Source organism: Haemorhous mexicanus, chromosome 2 (genome assembly GCF_027477595.1).
Source record: "Haemorhous mexicanus isolate bHaeMex1 chromosome 2, bHaeMex1.pri, whole genome shotgun sequence".
Taxonomy (NCBI): Eukaryota; Metazoa; Chordata; class Aves; order Passeriformes; family Fringillidae; genus Haemorhous; species Haemorhous mexicanus.
This window is the reverse complement of record NC_082342.1, coordinates 35,424,501-35,448,404: the sequence shown is the minus strand read 5'-3', so window position 1 is coordinate 35,448,404 and position 23,904 is coordinate 35,424,501. Positions and strand designations below refer to the sequence as shown.

At 40.8% G+C, this 23,904-nt stretch overlaps 1 protein-coding gene across 3 annotated transcripts in view; it reads left to right on the top strand.

Moving 5' to 3' along the window:
* TENM4 (teneurin transmembrane protein 4) overlaps window positions 1-23,904 on the top strand; it is a 600,039-nt gene that overhangs the window by 491,565 nt on the left and 84,570 nt on the right. For all 3 annotated transcript variants that reach the window (XM_059838450.1, XM_059838449.1, XM_059838451.1), the window contains 2 exons: window positions 8,910-9,126; window positions 23,054-23,173. In XM_059838450.1, the coding sequence (XP_059694433.1) occupies window positions 8,910-9,126; window positions 23,054-23,173 (337 nt within the window). The remainder of the gene's footprint in view (window positions 1-8,909; window positions 9,127-23,053; window positions 23,174-23,904) is intronic.

Genomic DNA, 23,904 nt, shown 5'->3' with positions numbered 1-23,904 from the left:
CTGACTATACTTAACATTGCATAGACTGCATGGTCAGTTTCGTCTGGACCAGGATTTGAGAAACATGCCAATATCCGAGTTATCTGAAACCACTTCCCAAGCTGTTTTCAAATGATTGCTTAAATTGGCTTGGATTCAGTCCGAATATGTTAGGGTGAACTTTTCAACAGTAGCTTAACACTTGCAGCACTTGCCAGGAAAGTGAGAGACCTTGGTGACAAGGATCTCTCAGCTGCTGAGGGTGTGAAACCACTGTTCCCACCAAAAAAAACTGTTAAGTTCTGAGTTACTTTTGCTCAGAGGAATCACTTTTAAGATGTGCTTTGGCTCCTGAAGGAGGCAGTTTCAGGTACACGATTGCATGATAGTTGATCAGGTTAATCCGTTTGCACTTACTGCCCTGTCCAGTGCTAGTCACAGAATCATAGAATAACCTGAGCTGGAGAGGGCTCACAAAGATCATCAAGTCCCATGTCCTGGCCCTGCACAGGACAACCCCAGCTCTGTCAGGTTTGGTGCTGTGACCGCTTCCCTGGGGAGCCTGTTCCAGTACTCAGCTACCCTCTGGGTGAGGAACCCTTTCCTAATACCCAGCCTAAACTTTACCTGACACAGCTCCATGTCATTCACTCCGGTGTCACTGGTCACCACAGAGACGAGATCAGTGCCTGCCCCTCCTCTTCCCTTTGAGAGGAAACTTCAAACCATGATGAGGTCTTGCCTCAGTCTCCTCCAGGCTGAACAAGCCAAATTACCTCAGCCACATCTCATACAGCTTCCCATCCAGAGCCTTCATATTCTTCACAGCCCTGCTTTGTACACTCTCTAATGGCTTAATACCTTTCTTGTATTGTGGTGCCCAAAACTGCACACAGGCCTTGAGGTGAGGCCTCCCCAGTGCAGAGCAGAGCAGGACAATCCCCTCCCTCACCCGGCTGATGATGCTATGCCTGATGCACCCCAGGACACAGCCTATCCTAAGCTAGAAAAGGCCCTCATATGTCTTGCTCAGATTCATGCAATTCCCTCAAATCCTAGGTTGCTTGGTTTCTATGCTGCTTTGCTGGCTGTTAAAAATCTGCTTGGAGAAAGGAAGAAGCCCGTGAAACCAGCTGCATCAACTGTATTTTCCAGAGCAGTGATGAGCTGCAGGATACTGTGAACTTGTAGATTCTAACCACATTATTACAGCTCTGGTTTATGCCAGACAGTGGTGATTATCATGTGTTTTCTGTCATTTCCTCCTTCCACTTCCTTTCTTTTTCTTTTCAGATGTTTTTTTAAAGAATGTAGCTCTGGATTAGGATGAACATTTTGCAGAGTATTTCTCTAGTGACTACCCCCATAGAGGTTCTGCACAAGAGCCCAAGGAGTCCTGTAATTCAAACACTTGACTGCTATTACATATGACTGTGTTATTTCAAATTTGCAAACAAGTGCTGAACACTTATGGAAAGATGTGAGGGCAATTCCTTTCCCAGGCAGCCAGCAATCTAATTTAGCCCGGATACAACCAGTGAGAAGCTTATTCAGGTGAAATCAAAACAGAGCAGGAGGGATAGAAGGAGCGAAGAGAATATGAATAGCTAACGTGGCCACAGGGAGTTGACAGTCATATTGCCATTGTTCCTTACAGCTGTGTTTTGTTCTCCTTTGACTCCTTAAAGAGGAGCGAAAAGCTGCAACTCTTGTTGAATAAGTAAAATTTCTCTTTGCAAAGCACTGGAGTAAAATCCATTTATTCCCCAAATCCAATTCAAGTAAATGGAGTGTCAGTCCTCAGCTCAGGAATTGGATCAGAACATCACTATTCCTATAGAACCTTTATCAGCACAAACATCCACGTGATCAGTAACTTGTTTTTGCAAAAGTACTGAGCCATTCCTTTAGAGCCTTCCTCTAAACCAGAGTTTAGATTAGAACTGAAAGTCTTACCCTCAGTAAAACCTGATTTGCTCAAGGGTAAGACTAAGACTTTGTTATCTTTACCTTTGAGCATTTACATTTAAAACCTTTCCCACCCAAACTCTCCCAGTAATTCGTCCAAAAGCATCACAGGACAAGACAGTGTCCCCACAAAAAGTGATAATGTTGCCTGATGAATGGCACAGAAAGGGAACTGAAAGATAAGAACTGGATGAGGTGCGAGACACGATTATTTGTATAATCAGTGCATTTTATGCTTTTGTTGCCAGTGGAAATTCTCCCATGGGAGACAGTGGGAGAATTGGTTTTATTGTTTTTTCTTCCTAGTTTTGCTTTGCCTAATACAGTTTTTCATAGGGGTTCATCCATTGCAGTCAGTGACTAAAAGTGTCATGGTCTTCATCAGGAGGAATCCTTGAGTTGGTCATGTATGCTGTCCCAGATTCACCCTAATCAGGCTCCTTAAGTCACCTCCCTCTGACTGCCTGTCTGCCTGGGGCTCCCAGAGTGTGTCACAGTTCACAGAACACTCTCTGTGTACAAACAGGTCCATCCCTACCCATGGCCTGCCTGTTCCAGCCTGACACTTGACATGCAGCACCTGTCAGAGTCTGCTTAAACACATAATAACACCTCTGGCTGCAGGTTATTTGCATTCTGTTGGTGATGTTAGCATGACTGATTTTTGTTGCAGCATCCATAACTCTGTAGAAATGCTCAATTATTCAGTCACAGCCAGTTAAGACAGTGCCCATTAAATCAGCCAACACAATTGTAGGGCCATGAAAAGTCATAGCTAATTTGAAATTTTATTAGTTCTCAGCTGATCTTGTTTACTGCAGAAGCAGTGTCTCAAAGTCAGGCCTTTGCTTCTGTACAAAGCTCTAATCCTTAACACTTTTTGGGAGCTGCATGGCAGTGAGTGAGGAACTTGGAAGCTGACTGCACAGGACATAAAGAAGAAATGACACTGCTGTGGGATTTGTGATCACTTTGCAGCCAGCAAGTGCAGCAACAACTCAAGGAGAAGAGGGACAGCAAGAAGCTCCATTGCTGCTCAAGTATCACCAACATGTTTTATGAAAAATCCTTTCCTTAGGATTTTTCCCTCCTGAGAAGCTGAGAGGCCTCAGGAACAAACTGTAAACAATTCTTATCTTCTGCTGTGGAATGCAACAGGGGAATCTGTGATTGGTCTCATCTGGTTGTTTGGAATTAAGGGCCAATCACAGTTCACCTGCCCAGACTGTCTCGGTCAGAGACAAGCCTTTGTTATTCATTCCTTTTCTATTCTTAGCTTAGCCTTCTGATGAAATCCTTTCTCTCTATTCTTTTAGTATAGTTTTAATATATTTTCTATCATAAAATAATAAATCAAGCTTTCTGAAACATGGAGTCAACTTTCTTGTCTCTTCCCTCATCCTGGGATGCTTGTAGACAATACTACACTCAAGAGTAATTATTTTGCAGGAATTTTAAAATATCTGGTTGGTTTGGGTGGATGTATTTTTTTGCATGCATCATATAGACAAATGTCATAAAGGACGTGATTTTCAGAATGTGATGGGTCACAAGCAGTGTTTGTAAAGCCAAGTAATCTTAGCTCCTCTTAAATTTGGTATCCAGGTGACTATTTGTGGAAGGCAGTTACGATAAGGAGTATCTCGTGAAATTCCTGAGTGAGGTCAGCATTTCCATCCGTTGTCATTATCTAGTGGTGCTGTCTCAGTAGTCATAGCGAGTGTTTGAACTCAGTTAAAATGAGGTGTTCTCCGCTGACATTATGCAAATGTTACACTCATTAGGCCAAGGTCCTGCTCCAAGAAGACAGAGGTACCTTTGGTGTCCAGCCCCTTCCATGAAACAACGCTCCCATGGAGAAAAAGCTGAACATACATTGCAGACACAAAACTTTATTGAGAATTGTGGTTATTTCATTGGGTTGTGCTGACACCTCGGAGCCCTTTGAGACTGAAACAGATGTTTTGTGAACAGAAAATAAAAAGACAGTCTCTGCTCCCACGGAGTTTTCAGTCTAAAGGAGTAGTTTGAAGAGCTCACTAATGGAATTAGTTGGTTTGCAGTCTTTAAGGGAATCAGAGCCTCATTCTAAAAAAAATTGCAACTCCACCCACATGATACAAGCTAGATGAGTCATCCCAAAATAAAACTCATTGGCTAGTGAAATACAGAGTGTAGATTACCTGATAAAAATGGTCTTGGTCCCCTAAAATACAGTGTTGGCTGAATACATTTGAGCTGCTTTATCCTCAATGGCAGAAAAGAAAGGGTTTCTGCTGAGCCCATTTCATTCTCCTTCATGTCCCTCTCTGAAGGGAATGAGCCAGGGCTCACAAGATGACCTGCAGAGGTGCCATCCACTCTGCTTTATTCTCTGATTACTTGAATCTTAGTGGAAGATGCAAACCACTGAACACATCATTTACCAGATGTGACAATGTCTTGCCAATGGCTCCCTTTTCACAACAGTGGTTTGATTCACCCCATGGTAACTCTAAGATTACAGAAAGGTATTTATTTCAGGCTTCCTGCAAAGGAAGTAGGACAAAAGAATTTGGGTTTGGTTTTAGCAGGACTGTCAAAGCACTTTGCAGCCAGCAAATGTATGTCTATATAGAATGCATAAACAGTCTCAAAGATGTAAAAATTCCTATTGCGTGGAAATAAGAAGGAACACAAGAGATGTCTTAAATTCTGGCTTAGTGACACATGTCTGAATTAATTTGTTAATTGGAAGGCATCCATGATTGAAGATGTTTCTGTAGGGATTCCTTGGAACTGGTTGTCATATCCAGCCCTACTCAGCATTTTAATTATTGTCTTAGAATGTAGTTTACTTCTCTCCTGCTAAAATTTTTAGGTCACCTAAAGCTCAGTATGGTGGTAAATAATGTACCTAGATCATTTTGACACAGAATGATCTGACTCACATCGCTGCAAGGTCACAATCAAACAAAATATATCATAATGCAGCAAAATGCAAAATAGCCCTGGGAACAAAGAAAGGATGTTATACTGGAGGGTTGAGAGATTCTTGAGAAGCAATGGCTCAGAACAGGATTTTGGGGTCACTGGAGGTCATTGTTCTTGGTTCAAGGCTTTTGCACCTTCACCTCTGTGAACCTTAGGAGTATAGAAGCCCAAAAATTCTTTGGAAAAGAGGAAGTGGTCTCTTTTCTGCACCCAGTATTGCTGACATAGTGCTGTGTCCAGTGTTGGTGTCCACACATAACAGATGTGAAATTACTGGAAAGAGCTCAAAGGATGTCATACACCAAAAAGTCCGGTGGTTGGGAAACAAACCTTAAAATGGGAATTTTGTTCTTCCTTAGCTGTTCAGAGAAAAGATTTGGAATAGATTATTTTTCTGTATGGAGGTACTTGCACATGGAAAGGACATCAGAGCATGCAGGGCAGAAGGAACTATTGGTACCTTTATGGATGAAGGCCAAACAAGACCAGTCATGGTGTACTGGAATTAGACAAATCCACCCTTGAAATATGACACAGTTCCCTAGCAGTAATTAAACATTTCAGAAGCTTATTGGAAGAAGTGGTTGACTCACTATAATCAACTCTCTTTGGTATATGCAATATTTTTCTAAAACACAGGCTTTAATCCAGTTCTGGGTGGGAAAAAAAATCAACAGCCTATGGGTATAAGAGGTCAGACAAGCTGATCATAGTAGCCTTAAAACATATGAATTGCAGTAATCCCCCTATGCAAGACTTTAAATTTCTCACAGAGATAATTCAGCAATGTATTTTTTCTCTGCTCTTAAGTGCCACAGTCATATTACAGTTATATTTAAGTAGGGGAGCTGTCATCACTTTTTAAAACCAAGAGCTGTATAAAGGCGTCCATAACTAATAACTTACTGTGCGGTCTACGTGTGCTCTGGGAGCTACTGGAGTTAGGAATCCACATGCAGGTCATGGGTCTCTCTGGCTTTACTGCTGCTAAACTTGGGGTGCAGAGGGCATTGACCCCATGATCATCCCCCTCTGTTACCTGTCTGAAAAATTTGCAGTGATTTTTAATGAAAATTCACCTTTGTGCTTTATGGATTTCAAAGGTGTTTTGTATTACAACTTCATATTGTTTTTGTTGAATTGGACAGTTAATGCCAGAGTCATGGGTCAGGAGGTTCTTGCAAATGTCACTTTATCCTCACTCTTCTGATAAATCCAGTGAGAGATATCAGGGCATGAGAAGTCATAGCTGTGTACGCTGTCATTATATCTCCTGACAGGTCACTGTAGGGCACGACTTGGATGACTTTTGGACCATACAATAAAAAACCCAAGAAAACAGTATGCACATGGAGACATCACTACTTATGATCTGGCTTGTAGATTAACTCTTGCTGTTCTGCATGACTCAGACAAAAATAGCCATTACATTTTCCTAAGCTAAAGAAATGCTTTGTCCTGAAACTGCTCTTGGTATTAGAGAGAGTTGAGTAGCTAAATGCCATTTCAGCCCTCGAGTGCCTTCATGAATTTAGGATGTCAGTGACAAACTTTTCTGATGTAGTTTTCCTCAATTTATTCCATATAGGTCCGAAGCACATTAGTTGAAAGGCTTATCTGGAGATAAGTCCTCATCATTCTCACCTGTTCAAAACATTGTCCTCTGCTTCTATTCTTCAAACATTTATCTACACTTTCCTGCAAAGACAACATTTTCTTGCTGTCTTGTAGCTTCAGGCCCCAAAATACATTTGTGATGCCTAGGAAAAAGACAGGTTAATGAAGAGGTATGGTACAGCTGGTTTGCCATCCTTTCAGCCAAGTGTCTGTAGCCTTAGAAAACATTATTAATGTGTGTGAGAAAAATACAACATTTTATCTTGCTTGAAACTGTAGTCAATATAGTAACAAGGCTGGTTTGTTGTTTGTTTTTCTTTCTTACTTTTTTTTTTTTTGTAAGTAGGCAGCTGTGACTAAGCCTGTTGCACCTAAGCCAGCCTGTATTCTGTGAACGGTCTCTCAAACTTTATCTGAGATTTGACCTTCCAGAATCCTACTGATCTAGTCATCTGCAGCAAGCAATTTTTTTAATGGGCAAAGAAATTCTAATTAGTTCCTTTTCATTATCACTAGTAATCAAGAGAAAAGGCCAATGGATAGGTTTAGTGTCCAAGATGAACATTTTTTGTGGCAATTCTGTAAGGAGTTATAAAGATGTTGAGATGTTAGGACAGACAGAGGTAAGGGTAACAGATGGAATTTTCCAAAGCACTTTTGCTGGTTTAATAGTGCTCCCATTATCATTAATGACAAGTGCAGAGCACTTGTGGAAATGATCCAGTGTGTGTGTGTGTACGTGTACATGGAGCAGGTACTCATTGTTTTTGACCTACTTGGACACAGGAAGCTCTGGGAGCCCCTACCAGGCTTGTTCGACTTTCTGTGTGTGAGTAACCATATGAAATGATGATGTCAGTGATGTTTTAAACACTAAACTATTCCAAGATTGGAACAGGTATAACTCAACAGAATCCAAGTCCATGATGTGTGAGCCATCTTAAGTACTAGAACAATGAAAGATCAGATTTCATCCTATTTATATTGAAGTAAATACAAAGTAATGCCAATAACATTAGTGAAAGGACTTCTAATTCATACCGATAAAAGTGGGACAAAATGGAAGCTCACAATCGGTATTAATAACAAAGTGTCTTGTTTTAATTTATTGTTTCTTTGAGATAAAAAAAATCTATTATCCTGAAAACTAAAGATTTCATCCCACTTCAGGAGGGCTCTGCCTCTCAGGATAGTGTTGCTCTCCAGGCATGTTCATTTCTTGCCTCTCTGCTGAAGTTGTTAGTAGGATGCTTGCTGTAAAGGTGGTGTCTGTGACATATGGAGCTCTCAGCAGCTACACAGAGACCAACCAGTCATTTCACATAGGTCTGTGAACAGCCGTCACATGGTAGTAATTTTCATTCACTGTCAAACTGTCTTGCTTGAACTGATGAGTTGGAAGTGAAGGGCTCGGTATCCCATTACCCCAGAACAAAAACATCCAGTTCCTTTATCTGATTTAAAGATCTGTCTCTACTACATGCTAACAGCTTTTATTGCTAAATGTGATGCTTCATCAAACCTCTTTTGAGCTTTTTTTGGTATTTCTTTTCCTGTCACCGCTTTTTACTGTGCTGTTTGCAATGAGCAGTGGCATCTCCAAATGAATGGGGCATGTTGCTATGGCGGTGGGAGGGGAAGTGGTACTGTCTGCATTTGATGGCTGGACAGATATGCAAACCCTCATTTTACTGGAGTACACTCAGCAAGCCTTTTCATGTGTATCCACTGCTATTATTGTTGTTACTATTAATTTAATGGTGCTGAAAGTGCAAGATTTATACCCTGAGAGTTTGAGGTCACCTGTTACTCTGTGTCAGTATGAAATCAATGTGACCAAGGTCAGAAGAGGTCAAACCTTCCCAGCAAAATCTCCTTTACTTTCTACTCTATTTTACTGGGCTGCATGTATAGATCTCTTTGCAGCTGTGGTAGATACCATGGCTTTATTCACTATTTAGTTCTGCTGAAAGCAAACCTGGTAGCTTTGGTGGGATGCAATTATTAGGAGCAGGGTACAGGAGTTGGGTATTTTGACAAAAAAAACCCATTGCAATCTTTAGGGGCTCTGGAGTTAGTAATCCAAGTGAATGAGTTGTGGAATGGCACATCCTAGGATTAATCTAAAATACGCTTTTTTGAGGGCCCAGTCTAATATATGAGTTTTCATATATTACATATTACTACATATTTCTCTTATGTATTAATGTGTATTTTGGTTTCCTTATTGTGACTTTAAGTGAACATGCCTTACTCAATGTAGATAAAAATCTGCATTTCTCTATTGCGTGCATTGGAATGAGTTCTTGCACCCTGAAGTCTGCAGCACCCCATGTTTCCATTGCTCTAAAATGTTCCTTACCCTTCTGCAGATGGCCTGGTGGATTGCATGGACCCAGACTGCTGCTTGCAGCCACTGTGCCACGTGAATGCGCTGTGCCTGGGCTCCCCGGACCCCCTGGATATCATCCAGGAGACACAAGCGCCCGTCTCCCAGCAGAGCTTGCACTCCTTCTATGATCGAATCAAGTTCCTGATTGGCAAGGACAGCACTCATGTCATCCCAGGGGACAATCCTTTTGAAGGCGGGTAAGTGAATGCTGGAGTTGATTCAGTAAGTGGTGAAGCATAAGCCACTTAGCCATTTTAAGACATGGAAGGGCAGCAAGACACAGAATAATTAAAGTTGTTTAAATGAAGTAGATACCTCAAGATTTTATGGCTGATGTAGTTCTGCCGACTGTCTCTTCACCTACAATTTCCTGCCAGCCAGTATGGCAAGATGCTTCTCTTCCAACACATACAAGCAGTTGCATGTTTCCTCACTTTCCTTATTTCAAGGAGTGAAAGGCATCCATTCAGCTCTTCTAGATGAAGTGAATGATGTTGTGCACAAGTATCTCCTAAAGAGCAGTGGCAGATCTTCCTTTGACAGAGACAAAAGAGAAGGAAACTGGAATACTCTTTGCAATCTATAGTGTGAATATTAGAGACTTCATAAGAACTGAGGAAAATCATACCATCTAGGGATGGCTGTTAGAGTGATTTGCAATATAAGCAATCAGGTTGAATGTAGATTGGTTTTAAAATCAAGAAATTCTTTTTCGCTGCAATCATCATCAAGAAACAGGAACTGGGAAACAAGTGAACTGCTATAACAGAGCCATTAACTTCTGTGACTGCATCTCAAGATTTTGGTTTAAGTATATTCCTGTCTGTCAGGGCTGGTCATCCCTGAAAATCATTTCTTGTAGCAGGGTTACTGGGGTGTCAAATTCCTATATCATTCAGTGTCTGCCCTAAATGTTGCCTTTCAGAAGTAGTGACCCTGATCCTGGAGGTGGCTCTCAACACTTTGGTTTGAACTCTGTTGAGCTTCACCCAGACATGAACTGCTTACTTTCAGCTTTCCCACACACAGCAGTTGATAGGTTGGCACTGAAAATACACAGCCCTCATGTTTGTGTGAGTATTTATTTCAGCACTTACATCTCAACTGGCCTCTCAGGCCCTTCTAGCTCTGACCTAATGCTTTTCACGGAGGGACACTGCCCACATCTCTTGGGTACCAGCTCCCATATATTGCCTTTTTTTGTAGTCTGCAGGCTGACATCATCATCACAGCAGTGTCAGGAGATTGGCCTGATGTGTTATTTTCCCTATACTTCTTGCTTCCAAGTTCTTCACGGTCCAAGAAAACTGACAGTAGTGACTCAGATTATAACCAAACACTTTCATGTTGCAAATTGTTGTCTTTCATTGGCATTCTGAAGATCACAGGTACTGGATACTGAACAGTCTGGGCTCTGGACTAGGCTGTAAAATCAGCCTTCAAAATATGAAATACATTATGCTCACCGTTTCATTCTTCTGGTGTATTTAGGGTAGCAATTCCTCAGCATTTCCACAGAGGACTCTGTTATCAGGTCCATATCTATCCTTTCTGACAGGCAGAGAGTTTTGGTACACACACATCTGTGCTTAGTGAACTTTCCATACAACTAATGAACTATAGGAATCTTCATATTTATGCAATAAAAAAATAAAATTGCAGCTTCTCTTGAAGGGCTGCTTGCATTCAACAGCATACAGAGCTGGGGGAAAATAGTGTGAATTTCTAATTATATAGTGAATTTGTTTCTGAGAGTGCCCGCAGAGAACCAACAGAAAGAATGTGTCATTTAGTGTCACATAAATTCCTACAGTTGTTACATGTGTTTCATAGGTCTGATGATCTCTGTGTAGGAAGGACCTAGTAACCATCTATAGATGTCCCGCTAAGAAGAGATTCAGAATTAAGAAGGAGCACCTGCTAGCATAAATGTTTGTCTCCAGTAGGTTACTGGAGTGAGGGAATGCAAAGATTGAGATCAGTAGGAAGGGTTTTAATGACTGCTTTTGATTAAATGCAGTGGAAGTAATAAAACTTGTTCTGTTTAAGTTAGGATGAAGAATTATACAGAGGTAGCGATGATTTATGGGGTTTCCATTCTCAAATTATCAGCATAGGCTGTGTGCCACTAAGTATGGTGTACAGATATGTCACCTCAAGCTGTGATTGTATTGCATCTCTCAAGTTAAGTATTTTGATTCACAAGAGTGATTGCAAGTAATATTGAAGAACCTCAATAGAAGGTATATTTTCCCCTGAGACAGCACCTGGTCCAGGCTCATGAGAGTGTTGGGTTGTTGAAAATGCCACTACTCTTTTGGGATTTTAAAAGAGATCACATGTTCCTGGCAGTTCTTAAAGATCCTATAGATATGGATAAATTCAACCATTGCAAAAGTTTTCTGCTTATTTGGCCTCTTTCTGTAGTTTCAATTCCTGTTTCACCTCCCAGAAAGCTGGACCTTTGAGCAGCTCCTCTGGTCATCCTGGAAGTGACAGTGCTTCAGCAGTAGTCAGTGATTGATATGTGGGGAAGCATGGTCTAGGACCATCTGGGATCCAGTTAATCTGGACAGGCAAGACTGCCTGTATTTGCGCGTGTGCATATGCCATTTATTCAGTAGCATTGTCACTGAAACTCCACCAGTTGCTTTTCCAGCAGACAGGTAATAATATCCCTGTTATCCATGGAGCTGCTCGGTGTCTCTATAGAAATCACAGCAGCGGCTGGGGGCAAGATGAGCTGTTTTTCATCACTCCTTCCAGCTTCTGGCTTAAAAGTTTGTCTGACAAGAGGGAGTTATTCTTATGGAAGGCTCCAGCATCTTGCTTTAGGACAACCCTCTCCTATTGCTGCTGGGATAATTCATAAAGTTGTCTCCTTGGTGTAGATCAGGACTGTAGACTGCTGTTCATGTAATTTCCTATATCTTTCTGTCCCAACGCCATCGTCCTCATGGGGTAGGGTTGGAGTTGGATCTGTGTCATTTGCTGTGAGCAGTCCCCCATGAGCAGGCAACACAGAGATGGTGTGGATCTCTGTGTCCTGGGTGTCTGGTATCATGCATGGGCACCAGTGGCACAGGCACACTCACAATTCAGGTCAGGAAGTGAGTGCTCCTCTGGGCTTCACTAGGTCATGACTGACTGGATATCACCCTGAGGGAACCGGGGCACGTTTGCATCCCTGTCTGGCCTGTGCAGAAGTGGCAGCAGCGTGAAGGAGGTGACTGAATATCTCTGCAATATATTTCCTGAGCTTCAAAACCACAGCTTAGCCACTCTTCAGAGGGAGCAGCAGTGCAGATCACCTAATGGATACAAATAAATGAATGTCTCGTGACAGCTAGCCTTTAAGTGAATTTATTATTGAATTACACTCTGGCTTCTTAAGAACAAGCTGAGCTGACAAGCTCTCTCACCAGTGCAGAAGAAAAAGAAAGACAATGATAAATTACCCTGATGGATAAAGGCAAAGACCTTGTCTCTTCCCAAATACCAGCAATTATATATTATTCATGTTTGCGAAGAAAAAATAATCATTACCCATATTGAAATGAGTGTTTATGATGATAAAGGAAGTAGGTAAATTAAATTTTGAATGCGCAGAATGTCTTTTCACATCATTTTGATGAACAGATAACAAGTACTCCTCTACTACTTGGTCATTCTTGTATTGATTTTGAAACCACTTACTCTTACTGTTAGCTTTGTTGTTTTTAAGCCATTCTTAGTTGTCCATCACCATAAGGAGTAGCACAAGATGCAGTGGTGTCAATAAGTTGACTCTAAAGTAGGACACCTGATGTATTTGTTCTCTTTTGAGGGACAGGTTCATAAAAGGGCAAGAACAGGCTAAAGTCCTGGTCCACAGTCTTTTATGGTAAGTGTTGGCATAGTTAAAGTGCCGCAGAAAACCATGTGTAGAATTGGCACTTTTGTAAAGAGAATTTCAAATCATTCAATTTTGAAATAAGTGTGCTTTACACCCCTCCTTTTTTGAGACAGATTGCGTATATCTACTTGCTGCCAACAGTATGAACCTGTTCTGATTACTTGGGCAGCTAGAAATAACCATCTGAGTAACATGAAACATCAGAGAGCAGCATTTGTTATTAGCTGCAAGAGTAGTCCCTGATCGCCCTCAGGTCAGTAGTCTGCGTACAAAGTTGGTTTTGATGAATTAAAATTCTGATCAGCATTAACTTTGTACATTTTTTCCTATTACTGAGTGACAAGGCATCTGTAAACATGTCATTCAACCTTCCTGTGTCCCCTCTGTGTGCCAGGCAGAACGGTGTACCTTACTGATCCAGGTGGAGAGGATTACACAGCACAGTTAGCATCTCAGAGAGACAGGTATGCTATAAATGCCTGTGTACACTGTTTTACTGTGAATAAATAAATAAATGGGGTTTATTGTCAGAGTTAAATTGCATTGGTCCCAAGTCCCATCAAAACCAAAACTGTGAATATTGATCATGGTTAAAGAAGAGCTAAGAAAATAGGAGGGGATCAAAATGTTTTTTCAGAATGTTTTGGTAGTCCTTTTGGTCAGTCCTAAGTGATTTTGAGGAACGTTGCTATGTTTTCTTAGTATCCTTGACGGAGTTTGCCCAGAGAAGCTGTGGCTGCCCTGTCCTTGGAAGTATTCAAGGTCACGTTGGATGGGGCTCTGAGCAGCTTGATTTAGTGAAAGGTGTCCCTTCCCATGGGTAGGTATTGGAGCTGGATGGTCTTTAATGTCCCTTCCAAAGCAAACCATTCTCTGATTCTATGCATATGTTCAAAGCATCTTCTCTTTTCTTTTCACTCATTTTGTCCCATTCATGGGGGGCTGTGGGTTCACCCCGGCACCCAAGGAAACTAAGGTGCTCTGTCTTTTCTGTGTTTTTCCATCAAGAAAAGTATAACTTTGATACAGTGACCTAAGAAACACTTCTTTAGTTGAAGACAAAGTTAGAGGTCAAAGAACCAAAACTTACCAGGTGTAGCTTTAATCCTGATGATTTCTCCTGGGCTGGCTAGTCCAGCCCATGGCTCTGGTCCAGCTCCAGGCAGATGAAGTTCCCTTCAGCAGCAGGAAATTCTCTGGGTCAGATGCACCCACTGTACACAGGCACCCAAAAGCAATATAGGACCATAGGGAGCACAGCATCTCTGTAGGTTAGGACAGTTTGGAATGCTGCATCTGTTTAATACTGTGTCATAGAAATAACACAGCATCCAGTGTTCTGAGGGTGAGCACTCATGGCACAGCATGGTACCTGCATTGATGGAAGCAAGGTCGTATTTTTCCATATTTTAGAACAGGTTAACTCAGCAAGTCTTCAAACCCTCTTCTTCCCAGCATTATTGTCTTCCAAAGGCATCATTCTTCGTTTGATGCTTTCTACTCAAATGAACTCCTTATTAGGTACAAGTCATAGCTTTTTAAAAACTTACTGGTTTTTATTTTAGTAATTAATCCCTTCAAGAGGGCCTAAGAGCAAAGCATACTTTAAAAATTTACCTTTCCTATGTACAGGGCTTATTTTCTTTTCCCATGTTTGCCCTCTGATTTTAAGTTTAGCATAACATTATTCCCATATAGTAAATTATTGCAATATATGCAGCTATTTACATCAACTTTGTGGAATTTGTATCTGCAAGACTTAATGAAAGTAAAACTCCTGTCCATATTTATGTTCTTTTCCATAACATAGATAGTGTAACCATGATGTAATTATATTCCTCTTTTCTAACTGTCAGTAAAAGTAATTTGGTTGGACTCAATGATCTTCAAGGTCTTGCCCAACCTTAATGATTCTGTAATTCTATAAGTCCTGTGTACAGTCATTAGAGAAACTGGGCTTCAGCTTTCTAAAAATATTTTTTAAATGTTAGATATTTATGACCAAGCACAAGGGAAAGAGTAGGATCTTCATAGTATGATTTGGGCATGCTTCCAAGACCCAGTGAGACAATTGATAGAAACAATGCACCATCCTGCGCCTGGAATTAAAAGGTCTCAGGTGATACCTGTGTCCCAAGGAGCTCTTGGAGTGTGCAGAAGACAGCTCATTAGGAGTTTTTTTCATGTTTGCAAGTTTTGAAGGCTAGAGATTTAAATACCTCCCAGATTACAGCGGTACTGATGTGCACTTTTGGATTTAGGAGTCCAAATTATGGTGTACGTGTTGATGCATTCTCTTGGATCTGCACATGGATATTTGATTAAATATTTATTCAGTACTTAAGTTACTGTCCTCTGAAAAAAGGTGCCATACCAGAAAGAGTCTGTCCTTTGAGTGTGGCATTTATTTGCTAAATTTGTTTAAAACCTCCTATATAAAAAAGCAGTTTTATAATCCCAACCATAAAATCTTTTGTATTTTACTGGACCTTTTTTTGCTAATTCCTTTTGATCATTACAAATCTATCAGATAGCTTATATGTAGTTAAAGAACTTCCCCTATGATGATCAAAAGAGAGATAATTTTCTAATTAACCTGGAAATAATGTATTTTTCCTCCTCTTCTGCTTAGTTTTGTTTTCATGGTGCCTCAGATTCAATGAAAGGCAGTGCTTTTATTCCTGTTTTTTTGCAGAGCTGAATATGTGGCCAATGCTTACAAAATAAATACCAGATGTAAAATACTGTAATAATACAGAGCTACTAAGTTCTGCAGACATTTTTAGTGAAGACTTGACAAGAATACACTATTCATCTCTGAAAGTTATTGCAGCATAAAGTCTTTATCTCTCATAGAAATAATGGCTATAAAATGACTTCTGAAAAATCATTAAATAAGCATAATTCAGTATTAGGTGGAAAAATTATCTTCTACCTTATGTACTACTGGACACTTGATTTGGATTGTACAGACCTAAAAAATATGACTGGGATTGTGTTTCTTTAATACCTTATGCAAAGCAGGAGTGTTTCTTTGGTTTTACTGGAGAAAAGGAGAGAGTCATCAGCTCCTAAAGCATTAGTCAATCACGTGAGCAAAAGGATTCTTCACTGAAACTTTGCAGTAAAGCACAGCCCAACTTTATGTGTTGCATTTCCTATAAAACTCTGTTCTAAAATACTTTCATTTAAACAGTTAGAGGCAGTTTTACAATTCTACAGATGTCATCAGCATCTTTTCCTCTGCTGAGTAGCCTTCCCATATCCCTTACCCTCCCACCTTACCATTATAGCTCAGCTGAGAAATCTTGAGTTGTGAAAATAGTGAGTCAATGAGGCATAGAGACACAAGATGCTCTGGATGGCAGGAGTGGCATCCAAGAGTGGCCAGATTGCTTGGCAGATCAGAGAGGAAGATTGTGCTGTCATAAAGATAAAAGGACACACAACAAGAAGGTGAATAATGTTCAGTTCCTGGGAGAAGTATTCAAAGCAATAAGGGCCTGAGTCTCTCAAGAATGGAGCCAATAGGGAATTCTTGTGAGAGCAATGATCATGGAATTTCTAAGAGTGGTAGGTGGTCCTCAAAGGATATTACATTTTGTTGCAAAGCTGTCACGCGATAAAGATACCTCCTCTTTCCTTTTGGAGGAGCTACAACCAGCAGTCACTAATACTGCTGAAAAAAGATGATGCCAAAGGAGATGTTAAAGAACCATCAGTTTGTAAGTCTTCACAGAGCAGAATTGAGACAGCTGCATGCAGTGGGAAGCCAAAGAAACTGATCAACAATTGATCACAAAACCAAGTCCCTGCATGTATAATAAAAATATCAGATGAAGAACATTCACTGGGTTGATACTGTCAAGTTAGATCGGATCTAAAGAGGCAGCAAGAATAAAATCTGTGTCTGCAGATGTTATTATAAATATTGGTTAATAAGCACTTCTTTTTTGACTTCAAAAACCAACTTCATTAGCCACATCTATAAAAGTATCTGAGCATTATATAGCTTTTTCCCCTGTCCTTCAGGCAATTTGAGTAATGGGTTTTCAATGGAGCTTTTAATTCATTTGGCTTTGCTGTGTCTTTCATAGAATATCTAAATATTGTAGAAGGCTTCTTGCAAAAGCTTAACAGCTAAGGACCATGCCCACATAATCATCAGCATCTCCTTATCCTTCAGAGATGAGACCTTTTTAGCACCTTCACTGAGTAGGTTAAACAAACAGGCAGGTGCAGTTTCTTGCTTCAAACAACTTAGAATTGGCTTTCTTTTACTGATTCTGTTCAGAGCTCCTAAAAACTTTGCTATTTGTCACCCACTATCCTTCTCCAGGGTCCCTGTTCCATCAGTGACTCACAGCGCAGAATGACAGGATCTGTTCCAAGCCATGTCTGTCAGTGCCACTTAGCAGGTCCCCATTTGGGATATGGTCAAACGTTAGTGCATTTAGTCCCTTTGTCACATTGACACCAGCATTTTGGTGCTTCCCTTAGTGCAGACTCCTCAGATGAGCCTAATCAGTTATTTAGAATCATAGAATATTTTTGAGTGAAAGGGACCTTTAAAGGCCATCTAGCCCCTGCCATGAGTAGGGATATCTTCAGCTGTATTGGGTTGCTCAGAGCCCTATCCAACTTGGCCTCGAATGTTTCCTGGGATAGGTCAGCCACAACCTCTCCACACAGCCTACCGCTGTTTTGCCATCCTTATCTTCCTTAAATCTAGTGTGAATCTACCCTCTTCTAGTTTAGAACCATTATTCCATTTCCTATTGCATCAAGCCCTGCTAAATCCAGCAGGATTGTATCCCAGCTGCCCAATATGTGCCAAACCCTTTCAGAAACTCTCTTGTGCTGTCCATGATAGTGTGGGGTTCTTTCTGGATGACCGTTCTTCAATTTTTGTTTCCTATATGAAAGTCTGCCTTTTTTCTTTTCAACAAGGAGATCTTCAGAAGGATCATTTGCATTCTTTTTCCTTACCTAAATTCCTTAATTCAGATGGCAGCTAAGAGCAGTACATAGGTTTTGACTTTAAGCTTTTCTTACAACTAAACTGAACTAAAAAAGTCAGACGGATTTACTCAGTTCAAGGAAAGACTGTCAGGAGGTTTTTCTCCACAGTTAAGAGGCTAGTGGGTAGGGCTGTTTTTACAGACAGCTTTTGAGGAACATACTGCCACAAGCAATGAACTTGAAATCTCTATGTTCTGATCTTTCCTCTTCTTCTTTTGTCCTTCATCTGCCAGCTCAGGCATTTTCTGTGTGTCCGTGTGTTTGATCGTGATGCCCTTAGCTTTTACCTGGCATTCTACCAAGTGCTCTGTCTATCCTGGTACAAGACTGCCCTGAGGTTGTTTAACATTAGACAGGTGCATTCAACCCAAAATGGACGAGGTACATTTTGCTTTATCCTCTCTTGCTCTCGAGCAAAAAGGCCACAGCCAAGGCTAAAGACAAGAGATTGTAGCACGTCTGTACTTCTAGGCACTTATCAGACTGAGAAGATCATAGATGAATGCCATGAGAATGTAAAAATCCCTCTGCAAAGGGATTTTCAGATTACTGCAATTATTCTTCTTATGTCTCTGTAAGGAGGGGATTCTTATTTTGCAAGTGCAGTAAAGAGAAATAAGCAGACCAGCTGACATGACTGGTGTCACACAGAAAGGCTGTAAAGATTATTTTTCATTAATAACATTCTTCCTGATGAATTACAACTTTCTGGATTTTTGTTCTGTGGAGCTCTGTTGAAGTTTTATCCCAAGAAGGATAAATCCTGCATATATGCATGTATATTTATATATACCAATAAAATGTTAAAGTTGTAAGTTCAAAAATATTTATAATGTCAAATTGAAATTTTTGTTATTAATAACTGGGCTGAGGATGGCTAAGCAGTCATGATAACCATTTTCACACATTGAAACCTTTAAACGAGAATGAGGTATATGGAGGAGTATTTTGAGGAGCAACAGAAATTAATCAGAGTGAGATTTCCCATGTCACCTATCCTCAGTCAAGGAAAGAACATACATTTCTTGCAGAAAAAGTGGGATTTAGGATGCGTGGAATTTTCTTCTTAAAATGAAAAATGCTTAGCAGAAACAGTATTTTTCCCTTATTTCCAAATGCCGACCACACTGTCACCAGAAAACATCTGTGACTAAAGTGTGTTGGAAGGACCAGGGTCTAGGTTGAGACGCTGGATCAGAGTTAGTATTAAAGACAAATCTTTAATGTGCTCCCATAAGGTGAATTGGCTTTTGTGGAATTTACTTTTCTGGCTTCTGTTCTAAGGCTGGTTTGGTGTGCTTGAATTTTGTTGACAGTCTGTCAAATTTTATTTGTCTCTGAGCAGTAGGAACGTAAAGGCATCAGAGTACCCCTCTCTGTTTTGCCACTGTGACCCAGATCTTAGCAGAAAGACTTAATTTCATTTTACTGGGAATAAAAGGTAACTTCACAAAGCCACAGTGTAAAATTCTTTGATGCACCATCTGGCCTTGTAAATAGCATTTTGACAATGATGGTCTTTCAAGCAAGTTTTTATGACAAATAAAAAAAAAAATTAAAGGAAAAGTCAAATTAAAGAAGGGGGAAAATGGAATCTGCTATTCCTTGTAAAACAAGAATCCATAAAGTCTTATGTAACAGTAGTGAAGGAAACAAAACAAAAACAAAAACCAGAGGCAGTAGGTGGAATCTGTTAATAATTTAATGAAAAGATGAGGCTCAGGCTACAAGAAATTGAATTTTGTTCAACTGCAGAAAGCACTCTGAACTAGCAGGCCTGGACTGATGGAATAAATCTCTTCTATTAACATGAGAGATAATTTTATGTAAATGTATTTGGAGACCTTCTAGCAGAGCTGAGCATCTTAGCAGTACCACTTAACTTCTTTGCAGGGTAATTGCATTTAGACCAAGGTCAACTGAAGGAAATAGTTGACTAAATTAGCATTAACCAGGATCCTGGGGGGCTTGGGGCATTGTAGATACTCGATCTTGTCTCCACAAAGGACGTGTTGACACTAGAGAAGCCAGCTGCTTCCAGTGCACTGTGTTTTATTCAAGCGGGGCAAATTTTATCACTCAGGGAAGTAGAAGATTTGAGACTCATCAGAGTCAGTCTGGGCTTGAGTTTTCCTGCAGTTTCCATCTCTATCTCTTTTAAATCTATTCAGATTCGTGTATCTTGCTCCATCTTCTTTTTATTGCTGTGGGTTGGGAATGATATCCCCTTAGTGGTAACATCTTTCCTTAAAGCATGGAAATAAAGCAGTGGTTACAGGAGGGTGGGGATGCAGCTGGGTTTGCTGACGAGCTGCTTCTCTGAGAAGAGACAGCCTCCAAGTCCATGAGCACATAGGTGTATTAGCAGAGTTGGATGAGTGCTGGGAAGCATCATCCAGGATAGGAACTGAGTCTTTTTCCAAAGGTGGGGTGTTGAATGTGTTTGCTACAGCTGCCAAGGTGAGAGGAAACTTGCTGTTTGCCCACCTTGTGCTGGTGCTTGTTGTAGAAATAATTGTCAGTGGTATGTAATGGAGCAGATGCTTGTGGATATAAAGCACATCCCTCATTTACTGAGCCAAGGATCTTGGCCAATCTGCTTGCACTGTTACTTAGAACTTTAAAACTGCCTGGACATATGTTGTGTGTAAGGCAGCAGGAGGGACACCTGCAACATGTATTTTTTTCCTTATTTGCTTTGACCTCTTTGAAGGAAAAAAAAAAGGGTGGAAGTATTCTTCTTGGGTTCACAGAAATGTATGATCTTGTTCTTATTATTTTAAAACATTTGTAGTTGCAGTGTTTACTTGGTACAGAACACCAATTCTTTTGTACTCAGGTGTTAGTATTCATGAAAGAGTTTGCAGTGATTCCTTGTCTTCCACAAAACATTCAGCTCATTTGATGAGAAGCAGAGAGAAGGGAGTTTCAAACCCATCATCTGGTCTCTCTGAAGGATGGAAAATAAAATGGGACAGAGTGGAGCAGATCATGAAAAAAACTGGGTAGAGAGAGCCTAGGCTCTGCTGTTGGCTCTGAGATGTGCTCAGACACGTTCACTTTACACAAAAATTGCACTGCAGGTGGTCACCTGTTGACTTCATTGGGGTTATTCCAAACATTGACATTTTTCCAAGCATATTCCATGGCATCTTGATTCTTTTTCAGTTATGCTCTACCTGTATGTTAGAGAGTGATGTGCATAATACGGTACTGGATTATTGTTTTCCAGTTGTTATATATGGAAAGCTGAGGTAGAGCCCTTAATGGGAGAAGCAAAAGAAGTACTAAGGATATTATTCCCCTCATTGGCCCTATCCCAGAAAATGTTCACGGCCAAGTTAGATGGGGCTCTGAGTAAAGCAGTCTAGTGGAAGGCAGGCAGTTTGGAACTACATGATCTTTAATATCCCTTCTAGCTCAAACCATTGTAGGATTGTTGGATTATTAGCTCCAAACTTAGTCCAGGTTTTTTCTACATGACTCCTAAGAATTCAGTGATGATACATTAGAGAAGACTCAGTGACATAAAAATAATTTCCAGTATCTAATTTTCTTGTGACCTATTCCAAAATTATATGTGAATATAGTTGCATCTTAGATTGCAGACACATTTTGGCATCGCTGCAGTAATTTTTGATAATATTGGAACTCTCCATTTAGATCAGCAGGAATTTTTTTAAGACACCCTGGCAAATGGTCTGTTTGCTGTACTGTGGAATGTAAAAATTGTGCAGCCTTTATTAAATTGAAGTTATACTTTATCTCCTTGCATTATACAATCTCAGTTTTTAAGGTGGACTGTAAGAAAATAACTGGCTCTTTCTCTAATGATCTGTGTTTATGAAATCATCTTTACAAAACATTGCAGAAATCATCCTTTGCCTCACTGAACCAGCAAAGCACCATTGCTCTGTTGAAGTGCAGCTGGGATGATTTACTCTAGCTGAGATCTGGTTCTGCACCTGGAGAAACATTGGCTTTCAATCTCTGCTCTCCAGCAGGACAGCACTTAGAAAAATTATTCATTGAGTCATGTTAGCACACTGACACTACAATTTGCTGTTGCTGCTCAGAAAAATAGTTACCTTCAGCCAAAAATTGGGTTCAGACACTCTCACAGACATGTGATGTTTTGTCTTTATGGGAAGCTCCTAAGGTAGCAATGTAGTAATGACTTAGAAGTCTGGAAACAGACTTTGGAATGAGAACCAAGAAAATTTGTCTTTGGCTTTACTACAGGTTTTCTGACTGACCTTGGACAACTGAAAATCATTCCATGTTTTATTTCCTCTCTCTGTAAAATACCAATCTGGCTGTATTAATCAGTGTTTGTAAAGGTCCTTGAAATCCTTAGATAAAAGAGCATATTACAGATCACAGAGTAGTTGGAATAGATGTAGCCTATAAAATGGTGCAATCTACCAAACTTGGGAAGAAAAAGAGGGGGAGAAAAAGCCCATCCTATTAGTGTGCTCAGCTCCCCAGGCAGATTATAAGGAAGCTTTCTTAACCCAGCAAATTTTCTGTCATGGTTTTCCCAAATGGAAAAGAAATGAGCTGCCAAGCCAAGGTCAGGATCTTCTGTGGCTTTTGTGCCTTAAATATGTCCATGTACTGCATGGTAATTTTCAACTCTCTTTGATTTTAAAATACACCTTGCTTTTAATTAGAGCAATACTGTTAAGACACTACTGGCTGTTAGGAAAAGGTTCGTTGCTCAGAGGGGGCTTGGGCACTTGAAGAGGCTCCTGATGGAGTGTGGTGGCACCAAGCTTGCCAGAGTTGCAGATGTGTTTGGACAACACTTTCAGGAACGTGGTATGATTTGAAGGCTGTTCTGTGCAGGGCCAGGAGCTGGGCTCAGTGATCCTTGTGAGTCCCTTCCATCTCAGGAGATTCTGAGATTCTGTGAAATTCCAGTGTGATGTGAATCCTACAGAAATGTATACTTAATTAAGTATATGCTGCAGGACTTGCTTTTACATAGTAGGGTAATTTGAGTATCCAAGGTTTTTACACAATGCCTGAGAAAGCCTTGAAGGGCAGCATTGCACCATCAAAACACATGGCATGGCCTCCAGCTTTACAGGTTATAAAGGCCTTGGCTTTCTAATCCATAGGAGTTCCCAGCCACATCAACAGAGGAAGAAACTGCATTTGTCAAAAAGACTTACTATTTCTCATGATTTTTCTCTTTCTTGCAGACATGCGTGTGTGATTCGAGGCCAGGTGATGACAGCAGATGGGACCCCTTTAGTTGGAGTGAACATCAGCTTTGTCAACAATCCTCTCTTTGGCTACACAATCAGCAGACAAGATGGCAGGTAGGATGTCTGTAAGGGATTTACAGTGTTCAGGCAGCAGTAACAGCATTATTGCCATGACCACTAAAGAGAAACTCCTTCCAAAAGCATGTTTCTTATTCATGCCTTTTGAAGACCTTGGTGCATTATTGTTGGCTGTTTTGGGGCTGCATCTGGCTGGTGACCAGTCCCCAGTGCTGTTCCTTGCTCTTCAGTTCCAGGGCCAGTCTTGTTCAATGTATTTATCAACAGCCTGGATGCAGCGGTTGAATGCACCATTAGCAAGATGCTGATGGTACCAAATGGGAGGTGATCTTGATGCTCCTGAGGGGCAAAAGACCTTGCAGAGGGATCTAGATAAATTGGAGCATTGGGCTGTGATGAATGGGATGAATTTTATAAAGTCAAAATGCTGGATTTTCTGCACCTGGAACAAAGTAACACCAGGCACAAGTATAAACTGGGAGAGGAGTGGCTGGAGAACAGCCCTGCAGACAGGGATCTGGGGGTGCTGGCCAGCAGCAGCTGAATAGAAGCTGTTAGAGCAGTGTGTCTTGCAGCCAAGAGGGCAAACCCCATCCTGTGGTGTATCAAGCACAGCATGACCAGCCAGTCAAGAATGTGGTTGTCCTGCTGTATCCAGTGTTGGTGCAGCCTCTCCCAGAACACTGCGTGCAGTTCTGGGCCCCACAATTTAGGAAAGGTGTTCAGGTCCCTTGATGTGTCCAGAGGAGGGCAAGAGAGTGGTGACA